This window comes from Xylocopa sonorina, chromosome 5 (genome assembly GCF_050948175.1).
Source record: "Xylocopa sonorina isolate GNS202 chromosome 5, iyXylSono1_principal, whole genome shotgun sequence".
NCBI lineage: Eukaryota > Metazoa > Arthropoda > Insecta > Hymenoptera > Apidae > Xylocopa > Xylocopa sonorina.
The window spans coordinates 4,899,469-4,920,337 of record NC_135197.1 but is presented as its reverse complement, the minus strand read 5'-3'; the positions used below and the strand labels follow the sequence as shown (position 1 = coordinate 4,920,337).

At 38.8% G+C, this 20,869-nt stretch overlaps 2 protein-coding genes across 5 annotated transcripts; one reads left to right on the top strand and one right to left on the bottom strand.

The window, feature by feature from the left end:
- Nucleotides 1–1,057: 1,057 nt before the first annotated feature.
- Nxt1 (NTF2-related export protein 1) lies at nucleotides 1,058–2,087 on the bottom strand. The gene is made up of 4 exons (XM_076895273.1): nucleotides 1,874–2,087; nucleotides 1,718–1,804; nucleotides 1,492–1,636; nucleotides 1,058–1,357 (listed from the first exon to the last, which is right to left on the bottom strand). Exons 1-4 carry the CDS (start codon nucleotides 1,880–1,882, stop codon nucleotides 1,182–1,184), a joined length of 417 nt encoding a protein of 138 aa, XP_076751388.1. The 5' UTR covers nucleotides 1,883–2,087; the 3' UTR covers nucleotides 1,058–1,181.
- A 764-nt stretch (nucleotides 2,088–2,851) lies between these two features.
- Rno (PHD finger protein rhinoceros) lies at nucleotides 2,852–17,281 on the top strand. Of its 4 annotated transcripts, none has more exons than XM_076894944.1 (13): nucleotides 2,852–3,015; nucleotides 4,655–4,704; nucleotides 4,781–5,295; nucleotides 5,781–5,937; nucleotides 6,336–6,488; nucleotides 6,580–6,867; nucleotides 6,958–7,131; nucleotides 7,359–7,531; nucleotides 7,627–7,750; nucleotides 7,935–15,294; nucleotides 15,390–15,465; nucleotides 15,620–15,789; nucleotides 16,093–17,281. In XM_076894944.1, exons 3-10 carry the CDS (start codon nucleotides 4,838–4,840, stop codon nucleotides 15,132–15,134), a joined length of 8,727 nt encoding a protein of 2,908 aa, XP_076751059.1. In that variant the 5' UTR covers nucleotides 2,852–3,015; nucleotides 4,655–4,704; nucleotides 4,781–4,837; the 3' UTR covers nucleotides 15,135–15,294; nucleotides 15,390–15,465; nucleotides 15,620–15,789; nucleotides 16,093–17,281. The 4 variants fall into 4 exon arrangements, with proteins under 4 accessions (XP_076751059.1, XP_076751060.1, XP_076751057.1 ...); XM_076894945.1 differs by adding an exon at nucleotides 3,078–3,572 and having other exon boundaries at nucleotides 15,390–15,789; XM_076894942.1 differs by adding an exon at nucleotides 3,078–3,925 and having other exon boundaries at nucleotides 15,390–15,789.
- The last annotated feature ends 3,588 nt before the right edge of the window (nucleotides 17,282–20,869 follow it).

Below are 20,869 nucleotides of genomic sequence, written 5' to 3'. Positions count from 1 at the left end.
CTCCGGAGTCCGAAATTTGTTTTATTCGATCATTTTAAAAATAAGAAACGTGCAACGAGATTGAAAAAGCCACTTAATTCGCCAGTCAAGCCGTTTTTTCTTGTAACACTGCCTACATTATGGCTACTAGAATACATCGATATCGATAACGTTAATTACACGAACCGGAATTTCTCTCCTTTCGGTCCGATCATCCAATTCTTTCTGCATCATTTGTACCTGTGATACACCGATCGACTTATCCTTCATCTTCAAATGAAAAAGCGAGAGAGAGAGAGAGAGAGAGAGAGAGAGAGAGAGAGAGAGAGAGAGAGAGAGCGAGAGAGAAAGTGGGTGGGAGGGAAAGAAAGACATGAGCGATCGTACGAACGAATCCCTTTGAGAAGTTCTGAGTGTATATATTTTTGATTGGAACTTTAATTCATCCTTAGTTTTCATGTGTTAAGTCAAAGTATTCAGTATAAAATATTATCTGTAAATACATAATTGTTTTCAAGGAATCACACATAACATTATAATTCGAATTTTATTTATGACGTTTTAGGGAATCTTTTTATCTAATTATATACAATTTTAAAGCTATTTTGAAATTTTTTATATAAAGAGATCATGATTAAAAAGATTGTATTTTATTTATTACAGGAAAATAATTATCTTTTATAGTTTTAATGATACTTATCTATGAAATTCTGCTTTAACGTTTGTTTTAATTTGATCTATGTTAAATAATAGAAAATAAAACACATTTAATAGAAAGAAAAATTGTCATGTGTGATTTTTTCAAAATTTGAGTAATTGTAGATAATATTTATAGACACTAATGAGTATTACGAACTATAGTTTGATAAGTGTTTCAGTTATAAATGTATACGTTTGGAATTTCTCAAAATCCTATTAATCATTGGACGTTTAAGTTGATGATCCATCAAAGGACATGAAATCGATGTTTTATACGATATGTATTATAGTAATGTTTATGTCTAAGTATTTATATCTATATTTATTTTTAGTTCTTTCTCGTGTAAAGTTATTCCTAAATGATCGACCAACGTACTGATTCACTAATACGAAAATTTTAATATCGCTTTATACATTGATATAAGACCGACGATAGAAATAAAAAGGAATATTGAATCAAAGATTTCTCTAAACATCTTGGAACGCATCTCTTATTCTGTATATTAATTTACATTTTCTAGGGCTTCTTGTACTCGAAAACAATCGCTTACAATTTTCCATTTATCTCCCATTGCTGCGATTAAGAAACTTTGGTTAAATGGTTTTGCTGTTTTATCATCATATTTTACTTGTCCTCCAACTTTCACAAGAAAGGTTAATTGATCTGCTACTTCGGGTCCTAATAACATATTCAAACATCTATTTGTATAAATTAATTTGTAACAGATAATTCTTTCTTTTCTTTTATAAAAGCAAAACTTTACAAAAACTTGGCACTTAAACATATATTACTACTTGCACATAATTATTTACCCGTTATTGGTTGAGCATCTAGCGTAAAAATAGAATGATCCGAAGGTGGCAAATCGGTCCAAAATTTCTGTATATTATCTTTGCCTTCTATGCCATTCCCATTCCATATCAAAGTTCCAGTATCCAGATACAATCGTGATATAAGCTAAAATCAGTGTTTTATAATAACTTAATAACTTTACATTTTTTTATTCGTTTCTATCAATCTATTAATTAAATTACTTACATATCTGCGTTTGTCTAAACTTTCATAATAAAGTTTTGTAAATTCTTCGGCTGTACGGCCAGCCTGATCGATTTTCGTTTTCAAATCCTAGAAGATGGTAACTTATTATCATAAAATTTCTGTTAATTATCAGAAAAATAATATTTTCTAAGATACCTGTTCCATCCTACGTAATGTTATTTATATTAAAATTAAGAAAAAAAGGATGAATCCCTTGATTAAAATTTGTGTCAAACGTCGATATAACCTCTATAAGGTAGTAAATTTTTTACAGTAAAATTATAAGATATCATGACAAAACTAATTTTATAATTTAACAAGTCATTTAGTTTCAATTACTGTACAGCAACTGATCTGTACAACAACTATTTATTCTTTGCTTTGGAAAATGAAGCAATAAAAACATTGTATTTTTTCCCTGAAAGGACACTCCTCAGTTATTACTAGATTTCTATGTTTAATGCTTGTTTAAGAGCACGAGTGATATAAAAAAAGTATACTAAATAGAATTAGTAAAATGTTGATTGAAGAAAGAAATGTTAGTATACATTGTTGATAGCAACGTTGCTATAACGTTAATATAATTTATTATTACAGTAATATAGAAATTTATAAAAATGATCTGTGTTTTTTATCAGATGCAAGTTAAGCATCGAAGTCAAATTTAAAAAATTTGTAGTACTACTAGTTACTTCAGGATCGCGCTACTGTGCTATAGTCTATTAACAAAAATTCTAAGCAATATAGTGATTTATTGCGCGTGAAAGATTTTTTAGGGGTAAATTGTATAAATAACAGTACACGTGTCTCAGTCTTTCTTGAACTGTTTAAATTCTCCTCGCGTCGCGTTATTTGCGAAACATAAAGTACACTATGGCATCCAATATAGGATATTAAAAATAGCAGAGAAATTGTGTTTATGAAATGCGCTATTGTTTGATCAGAAACCGATGTCTTTTACGTTAGTCAACTGCGTGTCTTAGACTGTAAGGGGAGAAGGTTTATTAGAAGCATGCACGTGGTAAATATTCCACAGGTTCTTATTCTGCTCTGTTTCCAGAGCCCCTCGTGGTCCGCGGATAAAAGCGATCGCGAGATCTCGCCGTGTCGCGGGGTCACGTGACTCCGCGCTCAGACAGTTATTTTTTTAGGCATGATGGCGCCAAACAGCAGTATCCACATTAATGTAAATATAATATCGATTGGGTGCACCGCGCGAGGAAGAAAGCCATCGGGTGTCCTTACGGAGGCTATTTGAGGGCGTCGAGTGAGCTCGACAGGAGCCCTCGGCCCACGAAGTGAGTAAAACCGAGCTGGTCGCGGCTGCGACTCGAATTGCTAATGAGGACATCTTGGTTAGGCTGCCGTGACAGAGGCGTACTTGGACTACTGCCATCTCGAAGTTACCGATCGAAGAATAATTCGATCCTTCACGATCAGACATACCGGCTATTATTTGTCACGTGCATCATCGCGCGCGAAATCACCCTCTCTGTCGATAGATCAATAATAAGGCATTTACTGCCTTCCAACCATCTCTATCTTTTTCTCTCTCTTTCGTTCCTGCTCTCTCTTGCGCGCGCGTGCGTGTTCATGTTTGCGTGTGCGTGTCGAACTTGTGCTCGCGTGTTCGTGCCAGGATTGTGTGCGTATACATTCACGTTTCTGCGTACCTGTGTTTTCACGTCGCGTGTGCATATTTACTTACACTCATGTGCATGTGTACTCGAACTTTGCTTGGTGTGTGTTTACATGTGTATACCTGTGTGTCGAGATTGGTGTGCGAGTCGAGCCTGTCGCCATCTATATTGTCAATGTTGTCGGCCAGCAGGAGCACCACCAGCCCAATGGACCCGTGAGCATTTTCGACTCTCCGCCCGATCTTCTTCTAGACGTCTATTCTCGACCGCGAATCTCGACTTCCTCGTGTCGAGTCATCGAAAGTCTTACGGCGATCCTTCACGGTCGAGCCTCGGCGCCGCTCGAGCGTCGCCGCGGAGTAACTCCGTCGCAATGTTTACATGCCACCCGCCACGGCGATCAGTTTCTCGAGGATCATTGTGTTTTACCAACTACTCAGGCCCTTATTACGTTACGGGGAAACGATTTCGTTCCAATTCTAACTCTTCCTGCTGGACTGCCCCATTTATAACCTCTCCGCGGCGGCCATCGAGGATCAACGGCCGCAGACCCCCTGCAATACAATCGGTCTATACCATCAGTCCTTTTGTCCGATTTTTATGCTCTCAAACGTGTCTGCGTTATTAGAATTATGATATAAAGTTCTTAGTGTGTGCTAATTCGTAGAATTGTGAATTTGTGTTATCCAATAGTTATCATTTCAAGTGCTACCTTTATAGATTCTGTTTGCGAACGAATGCTTTGGGTCTTGCGCTTGTGATCTCTGTTCAATAGCAGTTGTTTACATACATTTTATCCTTCTCTTGTGTACAATAATATGTTTCCAATTAGATTATGAATACTATGCAGTGTGCATCATCTGAAATATCATTGAATAACTGGAGACCACATTTTTTTCTACGCAGTTAATGTTGTGTACTACTCTTGTGTTTACGTATTACATTTGGTAGATTTATTATTTCTTCTTTCGAATACTTGTTCAATGGTTGTTAATTTCAGTCTATTTATTACAGTATATTAATTGTTTGGTTTATACACGGTTCTGTTTTCATTTTGAATTGATGTGCTCCAATTGTTATGTCTAAGCATGGATACTTTACTTTATGTAATATTTTTTTCTAAACCATACAATAATTTTCAAAAGATAATCAATTTTATATAATAAATTATTAATAGTGTCAAAACTAAGTTGATAATTATTTGGAGAATTTTAAAGAAACTTTTCTTTCTTTCTTTCTTTTTTTTTTTTTTTTTTTCTGTTTAAATAGTAACTGTAACCGTGCCTTAATGTTACAGCTCCAAGAGGAATCCGCTTTCTAGATAATAAATACATGGACGACTATGTAGTGAGTAATTAAACCAGCATTCATGAAAAAATTATTTTTAATTACTCGTTCTCCATTTACAAACAAAACATTTTAGGGTGTGCGCGGCTCACCTGCACGTGCCACGTACCGCTAGCTCACTTGGTATAGTAGAATGGCACAGCGAGGCAAACGAATAAATAGAAACGACAATGATTTGGCGTCTTGCCCAGGCGCAATCAAAAGGCGCAAATGTAGGCTGGGTCCAGCGACGGGCTCGTCGTCGCTGGCAGCTACCATGGGGCCCTCAGAAGAGGAGGAGACGATGGCGTCGTCCAGTCAAGGAGGGGCATCCTGGACCCCCAGACCTCTTAGTGACATCAAAATCTCTAGTATATATAATCGCTCCTCTGCTGAGGCTCCTGCAGAATTATTTCGTAAGGATTTGATCAGCGCAATGAAATTACCTGACAGTGAGCCATTAAGTCCCAATGAATATTGGGTCATTACTGATCAATGGAAGCAAGAATGGGAGAGAGGTGTTCAAGTACCTGTTAACCCAGACTCTCTTCCTGAACCAACAGTCACTATGACTCAAGCAACACCCATAAAGCAGCACAGTGAATTTAAACTGTAAGTCTTACAAATTAATTTTCTTTTTCTAAAATACGTTTAAATACAAATGATTTTGTGAAATTCAAGATATAATTTATTATGTCAATTATAAGTTGCCAATCTATATTACTGTTAAATGTGCTATCATAGTCCCCACATTTTACGTACGTTACTGAGAGAATAGAAGTAGCTATACATATGAGTATGAAAGCATATTTTTGCATAATATAAGAAATGCCACAAAACTGATTACTGTAGTTTGAGAAACTATCTTTAATGTTCTCAATAAGTACTAATATATCAAGAATAATTTGGAAATATAGTTGCTTCATTTAATCGAAAAATATAAAACCATTTTTTCCAGTTATTAACTGGAACTTAAATGTGCGTTAACAGTAACATTGATAAAATAAATAAATAAATAAATACAAGACATTACCTTTGTCTTGATATGGCTGTTAAGTAGTTTTAGTAATTTTATTTTGGTAATAATGTTCTTATAGACCTAAGAAATTCGTTCGGATATCTCGTGATGATTATTTCAACCCTGAAGATCACCATTTAAGCACAACGCCGGCACGAGCAGAAAAAGCTTGTGCTTATGACCTAGATGATACTGATATTGCTTGGTTGGATGTATTAAATGGTGAACGTGCACAGGTATATTTGAAATTCGGTAGTTCTTTTCATGTCAAGATTGTTTATTCCTTGAATGAATCTTGAATTAGTTAAGTGTAGCAAAAGATTTTCATAGTTAACACGAATGATATAATTTCGCAACTAAATAAAAATTAATAATTTCCTAGCAATTGTTTTTATTTTATTAATATTATGTCTTTTTATATATAATGCTACGAAGCTATGGAAGAAATAAAAAATTACCATCTTAATGGATACAAATAACTATAATTACCGAAATTTACATAGTTCACAATCATTAATCCGTAAATAATTGAAATAATATATATTTTTGTAAATTTTGCAAATCCATAAAACATAAGCGTAAATGTATATTTAAGATGTTGCGATTTTATTGCATTAGCATATTACGATTTTAGGCTGGTCAATCACCCATCACAGAATCGCAATTGGAACGTGTAATAGAAGAATTAGAAGTTCGTTGTTGGGAAAGAATACAAACTATTGTAAAGAACGAAGAAGGCCTTGGTATTGAATATGATGAAAATGTGATTTGCGACGTTTGTAGATCTGTAAGTGTTTTTTATTAATTTCGTGCAGTAACGCCAATTGTTCAAAATGCCAATCATTTAATTATCATTTGTAAAATAATTATTTTATTAGCCTGACTCTGAAGAAGGAAATGAAATGGTATTTTGTGATTGTTGTAACATATGTGTGCACCAAGCATGTTATGGAATTACTTCGATACCAGATGGTTCATGGTTATGCAGAACTTGTTCTCTGAGTCAAAGGCCAGATTGTGTTCTTTGTCCTAACAAAGGTGGTGCTATGAAGTGTACTCGTAGTGGCCAAAAATGGGCTCATGTCTCTTGTGCTTTATGGATCCCAGAAGTCAGTATTGGCTGTGTTGAAAGAATGGAACCCATTACTAAAATATCCAGCATTCCGGTACATCTGATATATCAATATGAACATACAATGTAATTTTATTAAAGGCAAATTTAGTTTGAAATTCATATAATGAATCTTTAATTATAGCAAAGTCGATGGGCCCTAATATGCGTGCTGTGTCGGGAAAGGGTCGGTGCTTGCATTCAGTGCAGTATAAAGACGTGTAAGACAGCTTATCACGTAACGTGTGCCTTCAAATATGGTTTGGAGATGAAGGCAATCATTGAAGATGAAATGGCTGATGATGGAGTAAAATTAAGGGTATTAGTCAATAAAGAATTACTTTGAATATGGTAGAATGAATGAAATACTTTTTAATAATGTAAGCACAGAAGAAAAATAGAATCTGCCTGCTAAAATTATACAAAATAATAACATTAAAAAAAATTTTAATTACATACGCAGAATATGTTAATTATAATTTAAAAATGTAATTTATATTTTTTTAAGTAATTCAAAATAAAAATGTGTGAATATTTTGTTTACAGTCCTATTGCCAGAAGCATAGTAGAACAAATACTAAAGATAAAGTTCAAGGCACTGGGAGTAGTATAGGGAGTGGAGCCGATAAAGCAGGATCAGATTCCGAAGACGCGGAGTCTAGGAGGCGCAAGAGAAAAGATATGACTTCTGAGGAGAAAAATCAAGCACGTGCTGCGAAGTAGGTTCATTACATTATTTATTAAATCTTTTGCTAAATCGTTTACGCTTGTATTTAAAGTATATCCTATGAATAAAATGCATTTTTTTTATTAGGTTACAGGAAATTGAAGCAGAATTCGATAAACACGTGAGTTTAAAGGATATTGCTTCGCAGCAGTTGGACGTGGACTCTGATGGTATTGTCTACATTTACAATTATTGGAAACTCAAAAGAAGAGTAAGTGACTTTTAAAAACTTGTTAATGATAACCAATCTTACGTTATACAATTGATGTCTAATTACTATTATTTTACATCTATTTTTGAGATCGTTCCGATCCATTTGCTTTCTATTTTGTTTTCATTTCAATCATTTTTTTTTTAAATGAAGTATATTTAATTTTATTTATTTGATTTTATAGGCCGGCCATAATAAACCGCTGTTAGCACCGCGTTGTGGCGAACTTTCGGGTAGTGGATCGCGTAACCAAGGACAAGCAGCAGATCTTGAAAAGATGAGGACGTTCGTGCAATTGCGCCAAGACCTAGAGAGAGTTCGAAACCTGTGCTATATGGTCGGCAGAAGAGAAAAACTCTGTCGATCTTTCTTGAGATTACGAGAGCAAACTTTTCACAAGCAAGCTTTGGTAATGTCCGGCCCACCTCTACCACCGACTGCGGCCGCCGCTGTAATGGAAGCCAATCATGGACCTTCGATTTATGATCGTTTATATTCTCATCCTGATTCGGAGGATCACACGCACGACTTTGACACGATCGTTGCCAGAATCGCTGGTATAGATTCTCCGACTAACGACGAGAAAACTCAGCAACAACAGCAGCAGCAACAGCAACAGGACTTCAATGGTGCCTCTAGTAAAAAATTGTACTTCAACGGCTCCGTCCGAAGGAAGAACCTCTATGGCAGTGATGTGTCATCTGTCAGTAGCAGTGAAACGGACGCGACGAAGGCGAAAACATCGGAAAAGTCGAAGAATTTGAAGCTTGAGAGTGAATCGAGTACAGAAGAGGAAACGAACGTTGCGTCGAAAACCAAGTTATCTCAAAGAAAGACGAAAAAGACTGCTCAAACGACGGATAAATTGCATTCGACGCTTAGGGAAAACAGTGAGAACGAGAAACTTGTGAATAGTAGATCGCATACGTTAGAACATATGGAAAAAGAATTAGGAAGTGCTTCTGGCAGTGAAAGTGACGAACTATTAACGTTAAGCAGTGAAGCTACGAAGCATCTTACTGCTTCGGCCATTTACTCAGATACAGATTCGGATTCACAAGAACACGCGTCCCACTCTGCGGTGTTAATTACTAAAGCAGCTGTCAAGGAGTTTTCCGCGGCAAATTTGTCGAAAAATTCGCAGAAAAGCTTTAGTAAAGAATCCAGACATTCAGAGTCAGTATATCACAATACAGGATCGAAGAATAAAGAGAATCAAAGTAAAGCTAGTGCTAAAAAGAAAGAATACATACCTTCTGCTTTGATTGTGCCGCAAAGGCAAGCTGCGAAAAAGGCTTCCGAAATCATGCAACGTACACAACAGAGCAAGAAAGACAATTCAGCGCCTGAAACCGCGCCAGAAATATTGAAGTCTCCCGTTGAAGAACTTCCGAAGTGTTCCTCTTCGAAGCAAACAAAAGAGAAAAGTCCTAACAAAAAGCAGAGGGAAAACAAACAATCGAAAGAGATTAAAAATAACGATGTCTACGATTTCGATAAAGAATTCGGCGATGGAACAGAGATTTTGGCGTATGTGCCGCAGAGACAAGCTGCGAAGAAGGCCGCGGAACATATAAAAAGTGGTATGGGTACTAAAACTACACAGCCAACCGAACAGGAAGCACTTGACGGAAGGTCGAAAAAGGAATCGCCGGAGACTGGAAAAAGGAAAGAGTCTAGAAAGGATGATTCATCCAGGAAAGAAGAACTTTCATCGCGAAAAGAGGAAACATCATCCTCGTCGTCGTCATCTTCATCCTCTTCCTCATCCTCTTCGTCTTCGTCCTCCTCTTCATCCTCCTCTTCTTCGTCCTCTCAAAAAGAAGAGCTTTCGTCCAGGAAAGAAGATCTCGTTTCGAAGAAGGAAGAATCATCTGCCTCCAGAAAGGAAGAAATTCTGGCAAAGGATAATCGTGCAAGAAGATCTAGAAAACCGAGCGAACGGAAGTCGGTACTTTCGAGTAATAGTGACAGTAGTAGCAGTAGTAACAGCTGTAGCAGCTCCTCGGAAAGTAGCAGCGATTCCGAAAACCCGGAGCGTAGGAAATTCTCAGACGAGTTGGTGGATGGTTCTTCGTCTTCTACTTCTTCGGAAAGTGACACTGGCAATAGAACGAAAAGCAAAACGACCACGGCAACCACGTCTACGGTACACAGGAAACAACAGCTGAGTAAAACGTCACCAGAACAACAGGAAGCTGAAAGAAAACCAATCTCAGGGCGGAAACTCAAGAAGCTGCCCGAGAAGAAGCTTAAAACTTCCGACGGGCGGCGGGGACCTGAGTTTCAGCCGCCTATTGAGAGAGAGGAACCTCGTAGAACCTCCAAAGAACAACAGCAACAATCACAACAACAGGAGGCAACTGTCAAGAAGCAGGATCAAAGAGACAGCAACAAGAAACAACCAGCATCAGCAGTCATCACAGCAACAAGAACCGAGACTGATGAGGATCTGCTCGTTGGGCCTGGAGATCATGATGGGTCAAGAAGTGTTTCTGGGTCCAGACCTACCAAAAAGTCGGGTCAAGTTGGTAAGCAACAATTTTTGCTTCGAAAAGAAGAGAAAAAGACCAAATCTGAAGGTAGGAAGCGAAAACCGAACGAATCAGCTGCGAAGGATGAAAAGACCGGGAAAGAGACGATTAAGAAACCGGAGAAACGGTTGAACGACAAACAACCTGTTAAGGAAATAGAAAAGACAGACGAGGAAGACAGCAAAAAGGACGAGCAGAAGCTGATCGAACAAGAAAAGGTTAACGAACTGATAATGGAAAGCTCTGCGAAGAACGAGGAGAAAAAGGTTAAAAAGATTGGAGGTAAAGATGTGATCAATACCTTGGAGGAAGAGATGAAGCAGCGTAGAGCGGAAAGAGACAGCCCGAAAAAGTCGCTGAGGGGATTAGATAAATTGTTGGAGAAACGTGAACACCACGATAAGATGTCCAGGAATAAAAACTTGGAAGTGAAGGTGGAAAAAGTTGTTTGTGACGACGAAAAGGAAGAAAAGGAGTCTTTAGATGAGAGGCAGCGGATGAAAGATGCTGTAAAGAACGAGGATCGCAAAAATCATATTAATGAAAGTGATATTACCATCGAGAAGCCAAAATTGGAAGAACGAGTGGAAGAGGAGTCGATAAAGAAGGATATTGCTGAGGTACCGCAAATTGAGAAAGTTACAGTCGAAAGGAAAAAGACAGAGAGAAATATTGGAAAGATTTTGGAACACACCATCGAGCAACAGAACGTTGAACAGCATAGTATGGAACCGCAAAGCGTTCCTGTAGAGGATAATGTTCAGAAACGTAATAACGAGGAGGACAATATGAAATCTATTTCGGAGAGAGTTGAAAATTCAGAAAGGGAGCAGCATCAGAAACGACGAAAGTCTGCAAACCGGTCCATCTTTTCTCCACAACATGGTAAAGATGCGAGCGTTTCGGAATTATTTGACTTCGATCAGGATATGCTAACCGCAGAGATAGTGAACGAAGATGGATTCGGTGTATCAAGAGATGCAGAAGAACGGGGCGTTCCATTGAGTTTCTCGTTCAACAACGAATTGTGGTTTAAGGAAGATTCGAAGGAAGACAGTGCTAGGGAAACGTTGCATCTTGTCGAGAAATTACGAATGGAACTCTCGAAGAAATCAAATTCTAGTCAGTTCGAATTAGAGGCAGTACCTGTAGACGGCGAAATCAAAAAAGAGGAACCACCGATAGAGAAGGCAACATTCGAACAGCAGCAGCAGTTACAACAGCAACAGCAGCAACCGCAACAATCACAACCGCCACAACTTCATCAGCAACAGCAGCAGCTGATTCAGCAACCAGAGAAAGAGACGAAAATTCTTGAGCCTACAATAGAGCCAGTTCTGAATGTCAAGAGCATTGAAATTCCTGTAGACGAGATAGCTACCAGCGATGCCCGACCTAGCAGCTGTAAGAGCACGATAGAGGAGAAGAGGAAAACTTGTTACTCGAGTGGTAACGATAGATACGCGGCCTACGAGGAAGATCGAGAAGCAAACAAAGTAAGCTTGGTGGAGCGATCGAAACTTGATCGAGCAGAAACTGACGAGAGATGGGTTCCACCGAGTATCAACAGCTTCGAACCTAGCGACGTGCAACATTTGAATGCTTTGATGGAGACGCAGAATCATCGATACGGCAATCATCAGTTTCCTAATGAATCTATTCCGGAAAACGAGTCTATTTCACGTGCTCATTTAAACGTATCCAGTATACAAGAACAATATCTTTTACCACAATCACATTCAATGCTTCACAGCCAGCAAGAGCCACAACACGAAAGAACTATGTTGGATCAGCAGATACCCGAGGAAAATCCTATGGAAATGGTAAACAGACAGTTCCTTGGATTGCCATCATCGGAGGATGATCAGGCAGCCGAGATAATGGACAGGGTGCTCGAGAAGGAGGACGACGTTGTTAGGCAGCAAGAATACGATCAAAATTCCCCGTACAATGACATGAATGGTCGACCAGACACCAGATGGGCGGAAAGTCAAGTTTTGCCTTCTCGTAGGTCCACATCTTCTTCGATCACTTCCGCCTCCTCCGCTGAGGATCATTCCATTCCACCGTACAAGAACGTAGCGGGCATTCCGTTTACACCTTGTTCTATGGAAGCAACGTATTATGCGGACTCGAGTTACGGTACAGGCCCAGTCAGTCTATTTCCGCCGCAGTCTTGCGCAGCACCGTTGCCTTACCCTTCTCCAGGACCGGCCCTTTTTCCGCCAGCATTCGGAGCAGCTTTCCCAGGAGCTCAGTCGTTGTTGCCGCACGTAAAACCACTAGAGGACTCGTTGAATTTACAAGCCTCACCGTGTACCGCAGCGTTCACGTCTTCTTCGCACAACATGGCGCTTACCGCGGCTATGGTTTCGCCTACTAAAATAGTCACACCGCCACCACCACCACCGCCACCGCCTCCACAAGTTACCGTTCCACCCACGGAACCCATAGAAAGGGCGCAACAGCAATTGCAAACGCAGGTAGCCGACTCGCCCTCCTTGCCAATGAATTTCTTGAATACCGTAGCTCCAGAGAGTCATACCAGTGATATCGTCGTCGAGAACCTCCAAGAACCGATGACAGACGGTAAGAGCCAGCACTCTGGAAAGAAGTCACCATCCAAACCTACCAGAACCTCTGCTCGCGTCACGTCGCTGCAAGGGAAGTCTCCGGGAAAGTCACCGAGACAGGAAGCTCAAAAGAGTGTGCCTGGAGCTCGAGGTCGTGGCAGAGGGGCCAAGAATTCAGCGCAACACTCCGGTTACAGAGGACGTGGTCGTGGACGGGGCAGAGGACGAGGTAGGAGCGGGCAAAATTCAAGTCTTGCGTTGGTTTCCGGCGCTGGAGTTGGCCAACACGACGACTCCATTCAAAATAAGCTGGTCGGTACGGTATACGATTTCGATTCCGACGAAGACTCAACCAGCGAGGCGAACATCGCTGATCTGCGCACTATGAGAGAGAGGAAGAAGTCGACGGACGCTGCAGCGGCTGGTGTCGAGAGGAGAGACTCCACGGTTGTTGTTTCTGGGGAGAGCATCCAGTCGAGACTTTCCAGTCCTGGAGGTACCAGAAAGTATCTAGAGGATAGGAGGCTCTCTTGCTCCCCGGGTCACGATGACTCCACTGTCGTGGAAAGTCAGTTAAACGCTGGACAAAGCTTCGATACCGTCCTACCGCTTATCCCCGGTCCCGTCGACATGAGGACGTACAATTCCACCCTGGACGCATCAAGTTCTTCCACATTGCACGGCCAGACGTATGAAAATCACTTCCTACGCACCTTCACGGGTGTTTCCGCGAGCGATCCCGCTCTACCGGATATCGAGGAGGATATCGAAAAGGAGCTAAGTTCCGCGTTGATAGACAAGCAGGGGCAAGAAGACTGCTCGAAGCCGAGCTTCGATGTGAGCATCGACGCCTCGTCGTCTGGCTTCGTGGACGCCAATAAGGTCTCCTTGACAGACTCGAGGAACCAGCTGAAAGTCAAGATCAAAGGTCCTTTCCTGGACGCGAACTATGTTCCTGCCTCGTCGGTGCCGCCCCTTGCTCAACAGGCGCCAGTAATAATCGCTCCGGCCGCTACCAGTGCTTCCGTCGCTTCCGGAACCTCGAACCTCAGGCGAATGAGAAAGAAGGAATTGCTCAGACAGTACTGTTCTCAGGATATGAACATGGACGAGCCGGGTTGTGGTAACTTGGCTACATCCGCGCCGATCATCATGCCACCGATCAATCGCACAGTGATAACAATACCGAAAGCGGTTGCCTCGATGACCAGCATACCCACCAGAGAGGACTATAAAGCGGTGGTTGATGCGAACACGGAGAAGAAGAGAAGGAAAGAGAGACCCGCCGGTTTCATGGATGTCAACGAGGAAGAAAGAAGGCGGGGTAGTGCTACCAACGGTGCTAGCTCCAGTAACGCAACGATCGGTAATGCGGATCGTAGGAGAGGAAGGCAAAGCAGCGGTGGTAGGTCGACGACTACTACCACCGCTACCACCACCACGAATAACGGTCCGCCCAAGCTGAAGATCAAGATCGGCAGCAGTATAATCGGCGGCCAGGAGAGCGGCCAGGACGATAGGACGAGAATCAGACCGCCTAAGAAACGGTTGAGCAGTATTCCTAGCAGTACACCGAGTATCGAGGAATTGAAAAGGGAAAGCATGAAGTTCAGGCGTATGATCATGGCCGGTTTCGATAACGACGAGAAGATAAGGGGGAAAAGTAAGAAGGACAAGAACGGTAAACGAAAGAAACGTCAGTCGAGTAGAAAAGAAGCTAGGGTAAGGATCCTCGAGGGTGGTGCTGCACCACCGAAATTAATTATTAGGCTGGGCAAAGGCAATGACTATCCAGACGAACTACCGATCTTGCTCACGGAGGAGGAGGAAGAGGAGGAAGAGGAACGACATCCGACTGACAGCAGAGTAGGTCCTCCGCCTCCGGAACCGGCCAAGGATGAGCCCGTTTATCCAGCAGTGGCTGCCAATATGGAGGAGAAACAACCTACCGATCCTGATACCGGCGGTAGTGCGCCTAGAAACGTTCGTTCGGCGAAGGTCACGCCGATTAGATTAAAATTGACACGTTGCCAGGAGGGGTATGAGCTGAAGGGCTCGCCTGTCCATGGCGAGGAGTCCAGTTTAACGACGGAGAAGCCGCGAAGTCCTGAAGTTTCGAACGAGGAGACGAGAAATCCACCGGTGAAAGGCCAAGAGGAGGAATCTTCCAGGGAAGAGGAGGAGGAGGAAGATGAAGAGAACAATAGTTCCGTGCAAAGAGACTCCTCCGCGTGTCCAGCCGCGACAAGTATACCGCAAGGATGCCAAGTTAGGTGATAATTAATGATACTCGTGGAGTAACGGAGCAGAGGACACAAAAAACACACATAGACACAGATATATACGGTGCTCGTACGATTTTTACGGTCAGATAGAGAAAACGGACTCGAACACACGCTTGCAGTTGCTAACTGTGAAGGCACGTTGCCGTAATAAGGTGAAAAATTGTTCCGCCGTTACCGCCATACGGTCCAAGAATATCGAGGTACTGCATATATTCTTACAAGACAATTTTTATCATATTTGTTGCAGCGTATCGTTGACTTAGTGGGAAATCTGAGGGAAAAGACAAAGGACGTTCGATGTCGTACGAAACTTACGGCTCTTGGTAGATGCTTTAAATCAGGCCAAACATTATTTTTTCTCTCTCTCTCTCTCTCTCTCTCTCTTATAAATAATACTAAACTAAACGTTTTACTTTAACTAAAGTAGGTCAAAATAATAATCAAATCATTGGTGATCAAAAATTTTTGTTTTTCCAGATAATTCCGTATAGGTTCGAGATTATCAATAGGAAGTTAATATTGAGTAAGAGCATACATGGTTGATAAATAACGGAGTACAAATTTTGTCAACTGTTCCCACTAAGCCTATGATATGATACAGATTTTGATACGGCATTTTACGATTTCGTTCAAGATTTTACAAAGTTGTACGTAAGAATTCTTTGCATTACGCTGTTGATATTATTTATAGACCACGTTTCTTTTTATTTTATTATTACTCTTATCATTATTATTATTATTATTATTATTATTATTATTATTATTATTATTATTATTATTATTATTATTATTATTATTATTATTATACTTATTATTATTATTATTATTATTATTATTATTATTATTATTATTATTATTATTATTATTATTTTATACATATATACAGCGATTATTCTTTGTTCATATTATTAACGAATTTCTTTATGAACTTCACCTTCTCACGGCAACAGAAACACAAAACAAAAGCGCTCATATCGGCGTGAAGAATAAGGTGGTCGCGACTTCTGAAATATACTCGTTTTGGACTCGCTTCAGCGGACGTTCTCCGACATTAAACGAGAAGAACCTATGCTCCTCGAGAAACGATAGAAATAATCTGGTTTCATTCTTGAACACAATACTCGAGAGACGAAAACGGGCGTGCCATTTCGCGGCGGTGATGAGATGTCTATGTTTTTCCTTGAAAGAAAAGAAAAAGAACGAAAGAGCGGATTGAAGAACAGTCGAGGCCGTCGACGAAGCTCTTCGCAGAGTCTGCTATGAATTCAACACAAAAAACCGATATGTTGTAGAAAAGAAGACAGTTTGTTTCGTCTAGAAAAGTTGAAGTATGCGTGCGTGTCTGATTGTGAAAATGTGTTGCATTGTATGTATACGTGGAGTAGAACGAGACTAACGAGAAACGAGAGACGATCGAGAAAAAAAAACAACAAATGGACGAAAAAATTCTTGAGACTACTTCGTATACGGCCTCGTCATCATCTTCGCAGTAAGAACTAGTTAATTGTACATACTTGTAATCTACGATTGTATCTAGCGTTAAGTTGAAGAGGAAGTATGTGTGCGCGTCGAGAGGACGAGCGAGTATGCAAGGGAAAGAGTGTGAACGAAAGAGAATGAGTGTAGGCGCGTGAGAAGCTGCATGAGAGATTTTGTAATCAGTGCGAAGCTTACGTGATGGCTGTGTTTTACCACGCGGTCCGATCTTCCAGGCAAATTAATCCTGGGCCGCGCAGAAACGTTCGGTATCCCCCTATACACGCTGGATCGCTCGAGTGTCCCCTTCCCCTCCCTTAAACGAGGCCGTCGTTTGACATTACGGTAGACAAATAGTATATAAAAAATACAAGTAAACAAATAGTAAGGATTCGGGCGGAAAAATCCGAAAAAAAAATGTAATTTACCGAGTTATAGACGAGGACAATCCTGCTGCGCAGCAGCAGCTTCTTCTTCGATGAATTAGATCAATTAATCGTATAGTCTGTCGCAATAATTCAAATTATCCAGAATTACGCAGTCGTTTCTTATGAAGAGGTCACAGAATATATCATTTCTTTCTTTCATCAAAGCAAATTCGTAAGAACTGTCTATACGCATTTCTCATCATTTTTACGATTCATTTGATATTATACATATATATAAATATATATACATATATAACATCTTAATGTCAGGATGTCTATATATATATATATATATATATATATATATATATATATATATATATATATATATTAAAGTATATTTTACACCAAGTACAATGTTAATAATTTATTCTTTATTTAGTGTAAATAAGTTCTATACAGAATGAAAGTATGTTTTTTTATACGGTAGTCTAGTTTATACAATACAATAATTAATTCATTCTCGCTCCCTCTCTGTGGTTTTTACGTTTTTACTTTGACACACTAAGCAATCTCATGCCTTCGTCCAATTCTGGGAATACGAACTATCGCTTACGAGATGACTGCGTAATTTGGCGATAAGAAAGACACATCCGATTGTGGATATTCGTTACAAAGGGCTATATGATGAATAGTAATCGAAAATAATCGTCCATATCCATATTCGAAGTGCGTTGTGCGTTGAAAAACCTTTGTCCTCGTTGGACCTACGCCGTGGCGTCAATGAAAGAGGAAGAATCCTCCTCCTTGCGCGGAGAAAACGTAACTTCTGCTTCCCTCCTTCGCTCTCTGACGAAGGTAGACGTAATTTCTTCGCTCGGAATCCGGGATACAGAATTTCTCTGCGCGGACCGGTATACTTTGACACTAGATCCAGTCAATCGAAGCTCCTTTACGTCCGTATTTCTGTACTTATTGCTCTTTTCAAACGCAAAGATTATTTTCATTCAACTTTAATCTAAAATCGTATCAAAACCGAGTATCGTATGCAACGTGCCAGAGTACAATGATAGCACGTGATAGCACAGAGAAAAAAGATTGCTGCTTCTTCAGATAATTTCATTCTTTTCTTCCGTTTTTTTTTTTTTTTAACCGTTTCTTTCTATATTTACGTGCATATAGAAGGTATTAATATTAATCAATTTAGAAATATCGTGTCCGATGTACAAGAGATTCCTGAGCTAACAGTACGATGATTTTTAATGCTTTTTAATCGTTATTTATGAAGTATTTTTTTCTTTTTAAATGATTGACAAACAATATCTAACATACGCTGTGCTTGTACAATGTTGTAACCGTATACGAGAATTTTGTACGATTTTTGATACGATTTTGTATAACTAAGCGGGGCGTTTGTAAAAGAATTAACAAGAAAAAGGAGAAGAAGGAAAGAAACGTTGTCTGAACGTTTTCAAATAATTCGTGACTCGCGTGTCACTTTTAAATCTTGTTGCCTACTATTTAACGATTTTAGGAGCGGTTTCATTTAATGAGACCGCCTTCGTAACGATGGAAATGTGATCCATGGAAACGTGCAAACGCGGAATGTTTTATAAATGTTTTTCATTTTTTTTTTTTTTTAATGTAATAATATCGATTTTGAACAACCAATGACAGCTTTTCATGTTGTTCCATTCATAAAAAGATTTTGGTCTAATTAACGTTAATTACCAAAATAAATTATATGGAAAATAACGGTGCAATATGCTATACCTAGATTCTGTATGTTCGACTACCTCTTGTTCACGAATCATTTTTCAAAGATAGCTACAGAAACATTTTAAACTCTCTTACTTTTAGCTCAAAAATCTCTTGACTTAAAAGTACAACATAGCAATGATATTTCATTTTATAATTTCTACTAAAAAAGATTGGGTATATACATATACATATGTATATATATACATGTATATATATATATATAGTGATCATGTAGATTGTTCTATTAATCAAAAGCTGTCACGAAGCAGAAGTACACGATTATCTCGCTCAAAGATGACGATTTTTTTTGTTTTCAAGTTTTGATATGTATATTTTTTGTTATTTGTGTATGATTGATTTTACGTAAGATATATATATAGAGAGAGGGAGAGAAAGAGAGAGAGAGAGAAATTACAACTAAGGTAATGGAACAAGGAGAGATTTGAAGAAAGAGAAATACAACTTTAATGAATTTGTAAATAATCTATAATCGCAATCATCAAAACGGCTTCGATCGTCATTTTAAATCGTTTAAAAGTTAATCGAATCGACTGGTTCTAGGATCGAACAAATGATGTTAATATATATATTAAATTAGAATTCTGAATTCTAAGAGGAGAGATAACGTTATACACCCTGGAAGCCGGAGAATGAAAAACTCGTCGGCGATAAGCGGAGCCTTAGCGAAGCCTATTACGTTGTACAGAGAGGAGGAGAGCTAAACGGAATCGTTTAATTTCGAATCGTTTCTTACTTACGGCTAAGCATAGAAAGAAAAAAAATCCGATAACGATGAATTTCTCATAATTCGTTGTACGTGTCCACATAGAGATTGAAAGATGCGGACGCTTACAACGACCCAGAATACATACGTGCATATATAAATATATAAATATATAAATAGTTTTATTATATTGCAAAGTGAAATAATACAATATTTAGCTACTGTATATAATGTAAAAGAAAAGCTGGTCTTGTAAGATATGGATTAAGGTGTTTTAATGTGCACATAGCCGCGTCATTGTCAATAATCATATTATTACGATTAATAATAATTACAGTTTTTTAAAAAAAGAAACGAACATTGTTGAATTTAATCCTACTTGATCCTCGATAACTCTTGGAGCTCTTGACACTTTTATTCAACACATTGGAAGTGTATTACAATCGTTTGTTTTCCCTGAAATTTTGAATGTATCGCCAAAAGCAATATTAATATATATTTATTGCACGTGGCGCCATCTCTGCGAAAATTGCTCAAACTAGTCGCACACTGTTACCGACAGCGAAGTAAACCTCTGAATGACTGGTGGCGTCATCTCTTCACAGAGTGCTCAAACTGGTCGCACATGATTACCGACAGCGAAGTGAACTACTGACTGACTGGTGGCGCCATCTCTCGCAGTAGTGCTGAACTAAATAAATAAATTCAATTTATTTAAAATTTGTAACGTGCGCGATATTTTATAGGATTAGTTAGCATTATAGTTTGAAAAAAGAGGATAATATAGATCGCATCCTACTAAAAAGCACAGTTTATTTCAGCAGAGTAGCAAGTGATCATACTGCAATGCATTCACGAATCATCTAGTATCTAAATACATTTCCCTTCGGTAAAAATAAAAAATTGTAAGTTTTCACATGTTAGAACACATTAGTAATACATGTAATATTTCGATAAATTAATGTTTTCATGTTTAACATGCATTCTCTTTACTTTAATATATGCTTTTATTAATCCATTAAATGAGCTTGTTCCAGATCTACCATTTTAGGAAGAAGACACACAACAATTAAATAAATTTAGTATGGGATACTTCATATATTTATAATGAATACCTGGATTTAATTGAATAGTTAATCATTAAAGAAATTAGAGGTTTTTCGATAAATAAAAAGCAAATATGAAACAATTTAATATTTTTTTTTATTGATGACGGTGGGTTTCAATAAACTAAGTTTGCGACAGAGTACATTGATTCGACTAAACTAAAGTTTAAAACTTGACATAAATTGAAACTATCGCTCCCATGTTAAGTTCTGTTATTCAACAATATTTATGTACACAAAATTATATTAATTCTGGGGATTAAGATACGAAACACGTTAATTGTAATATATT

What these genes read in the sequence shown, in the direction of transcription:
- Nxt1 (XM_076895273.1), bottom strand. An exon ending in GTTTAGACAAACGCAGATAT is followed by an intron (nt 1,637 to 1,717) that starts GTAAGTAATTTA and finishes CACTGATTTTAG; the next exon opens with CTTATATCACGATTGTATCT. An exon ending in AGATGCTCAACCAATAACGG is followed by an intron (nt 1,358 to 1,491) that starts GTAAATAATTAT and finishes ATATGTTATTAG; the next exon opens with GACCCGAAGTAGCAGATCAA.
- Rno (XM_076894944.1), top strand. Translation starts at nt 4,838, where the DNA reads ATGGCACAGCGAGGCAAACGAATAAATAGAAACGACAATGATTTGGCG. An exon ending in CTAAAATATCCAGCATTCCG is followed by an intron (nt 6,868 to 6,957) that starts GTACATCTGATA and finishes CTTTAATTATAG; the next exon opens with CAAAGTCGATGGGCCCTAAT. An exon ending in ATGATGGAGTAAAATTAAGG is followed by an intron (nt 7,132 to 7,358) that starts GTATTAGTCAAT and finishes TTTTGTTTACAG; the next exon opens with TCCTATTGCCAGAAGCATAG.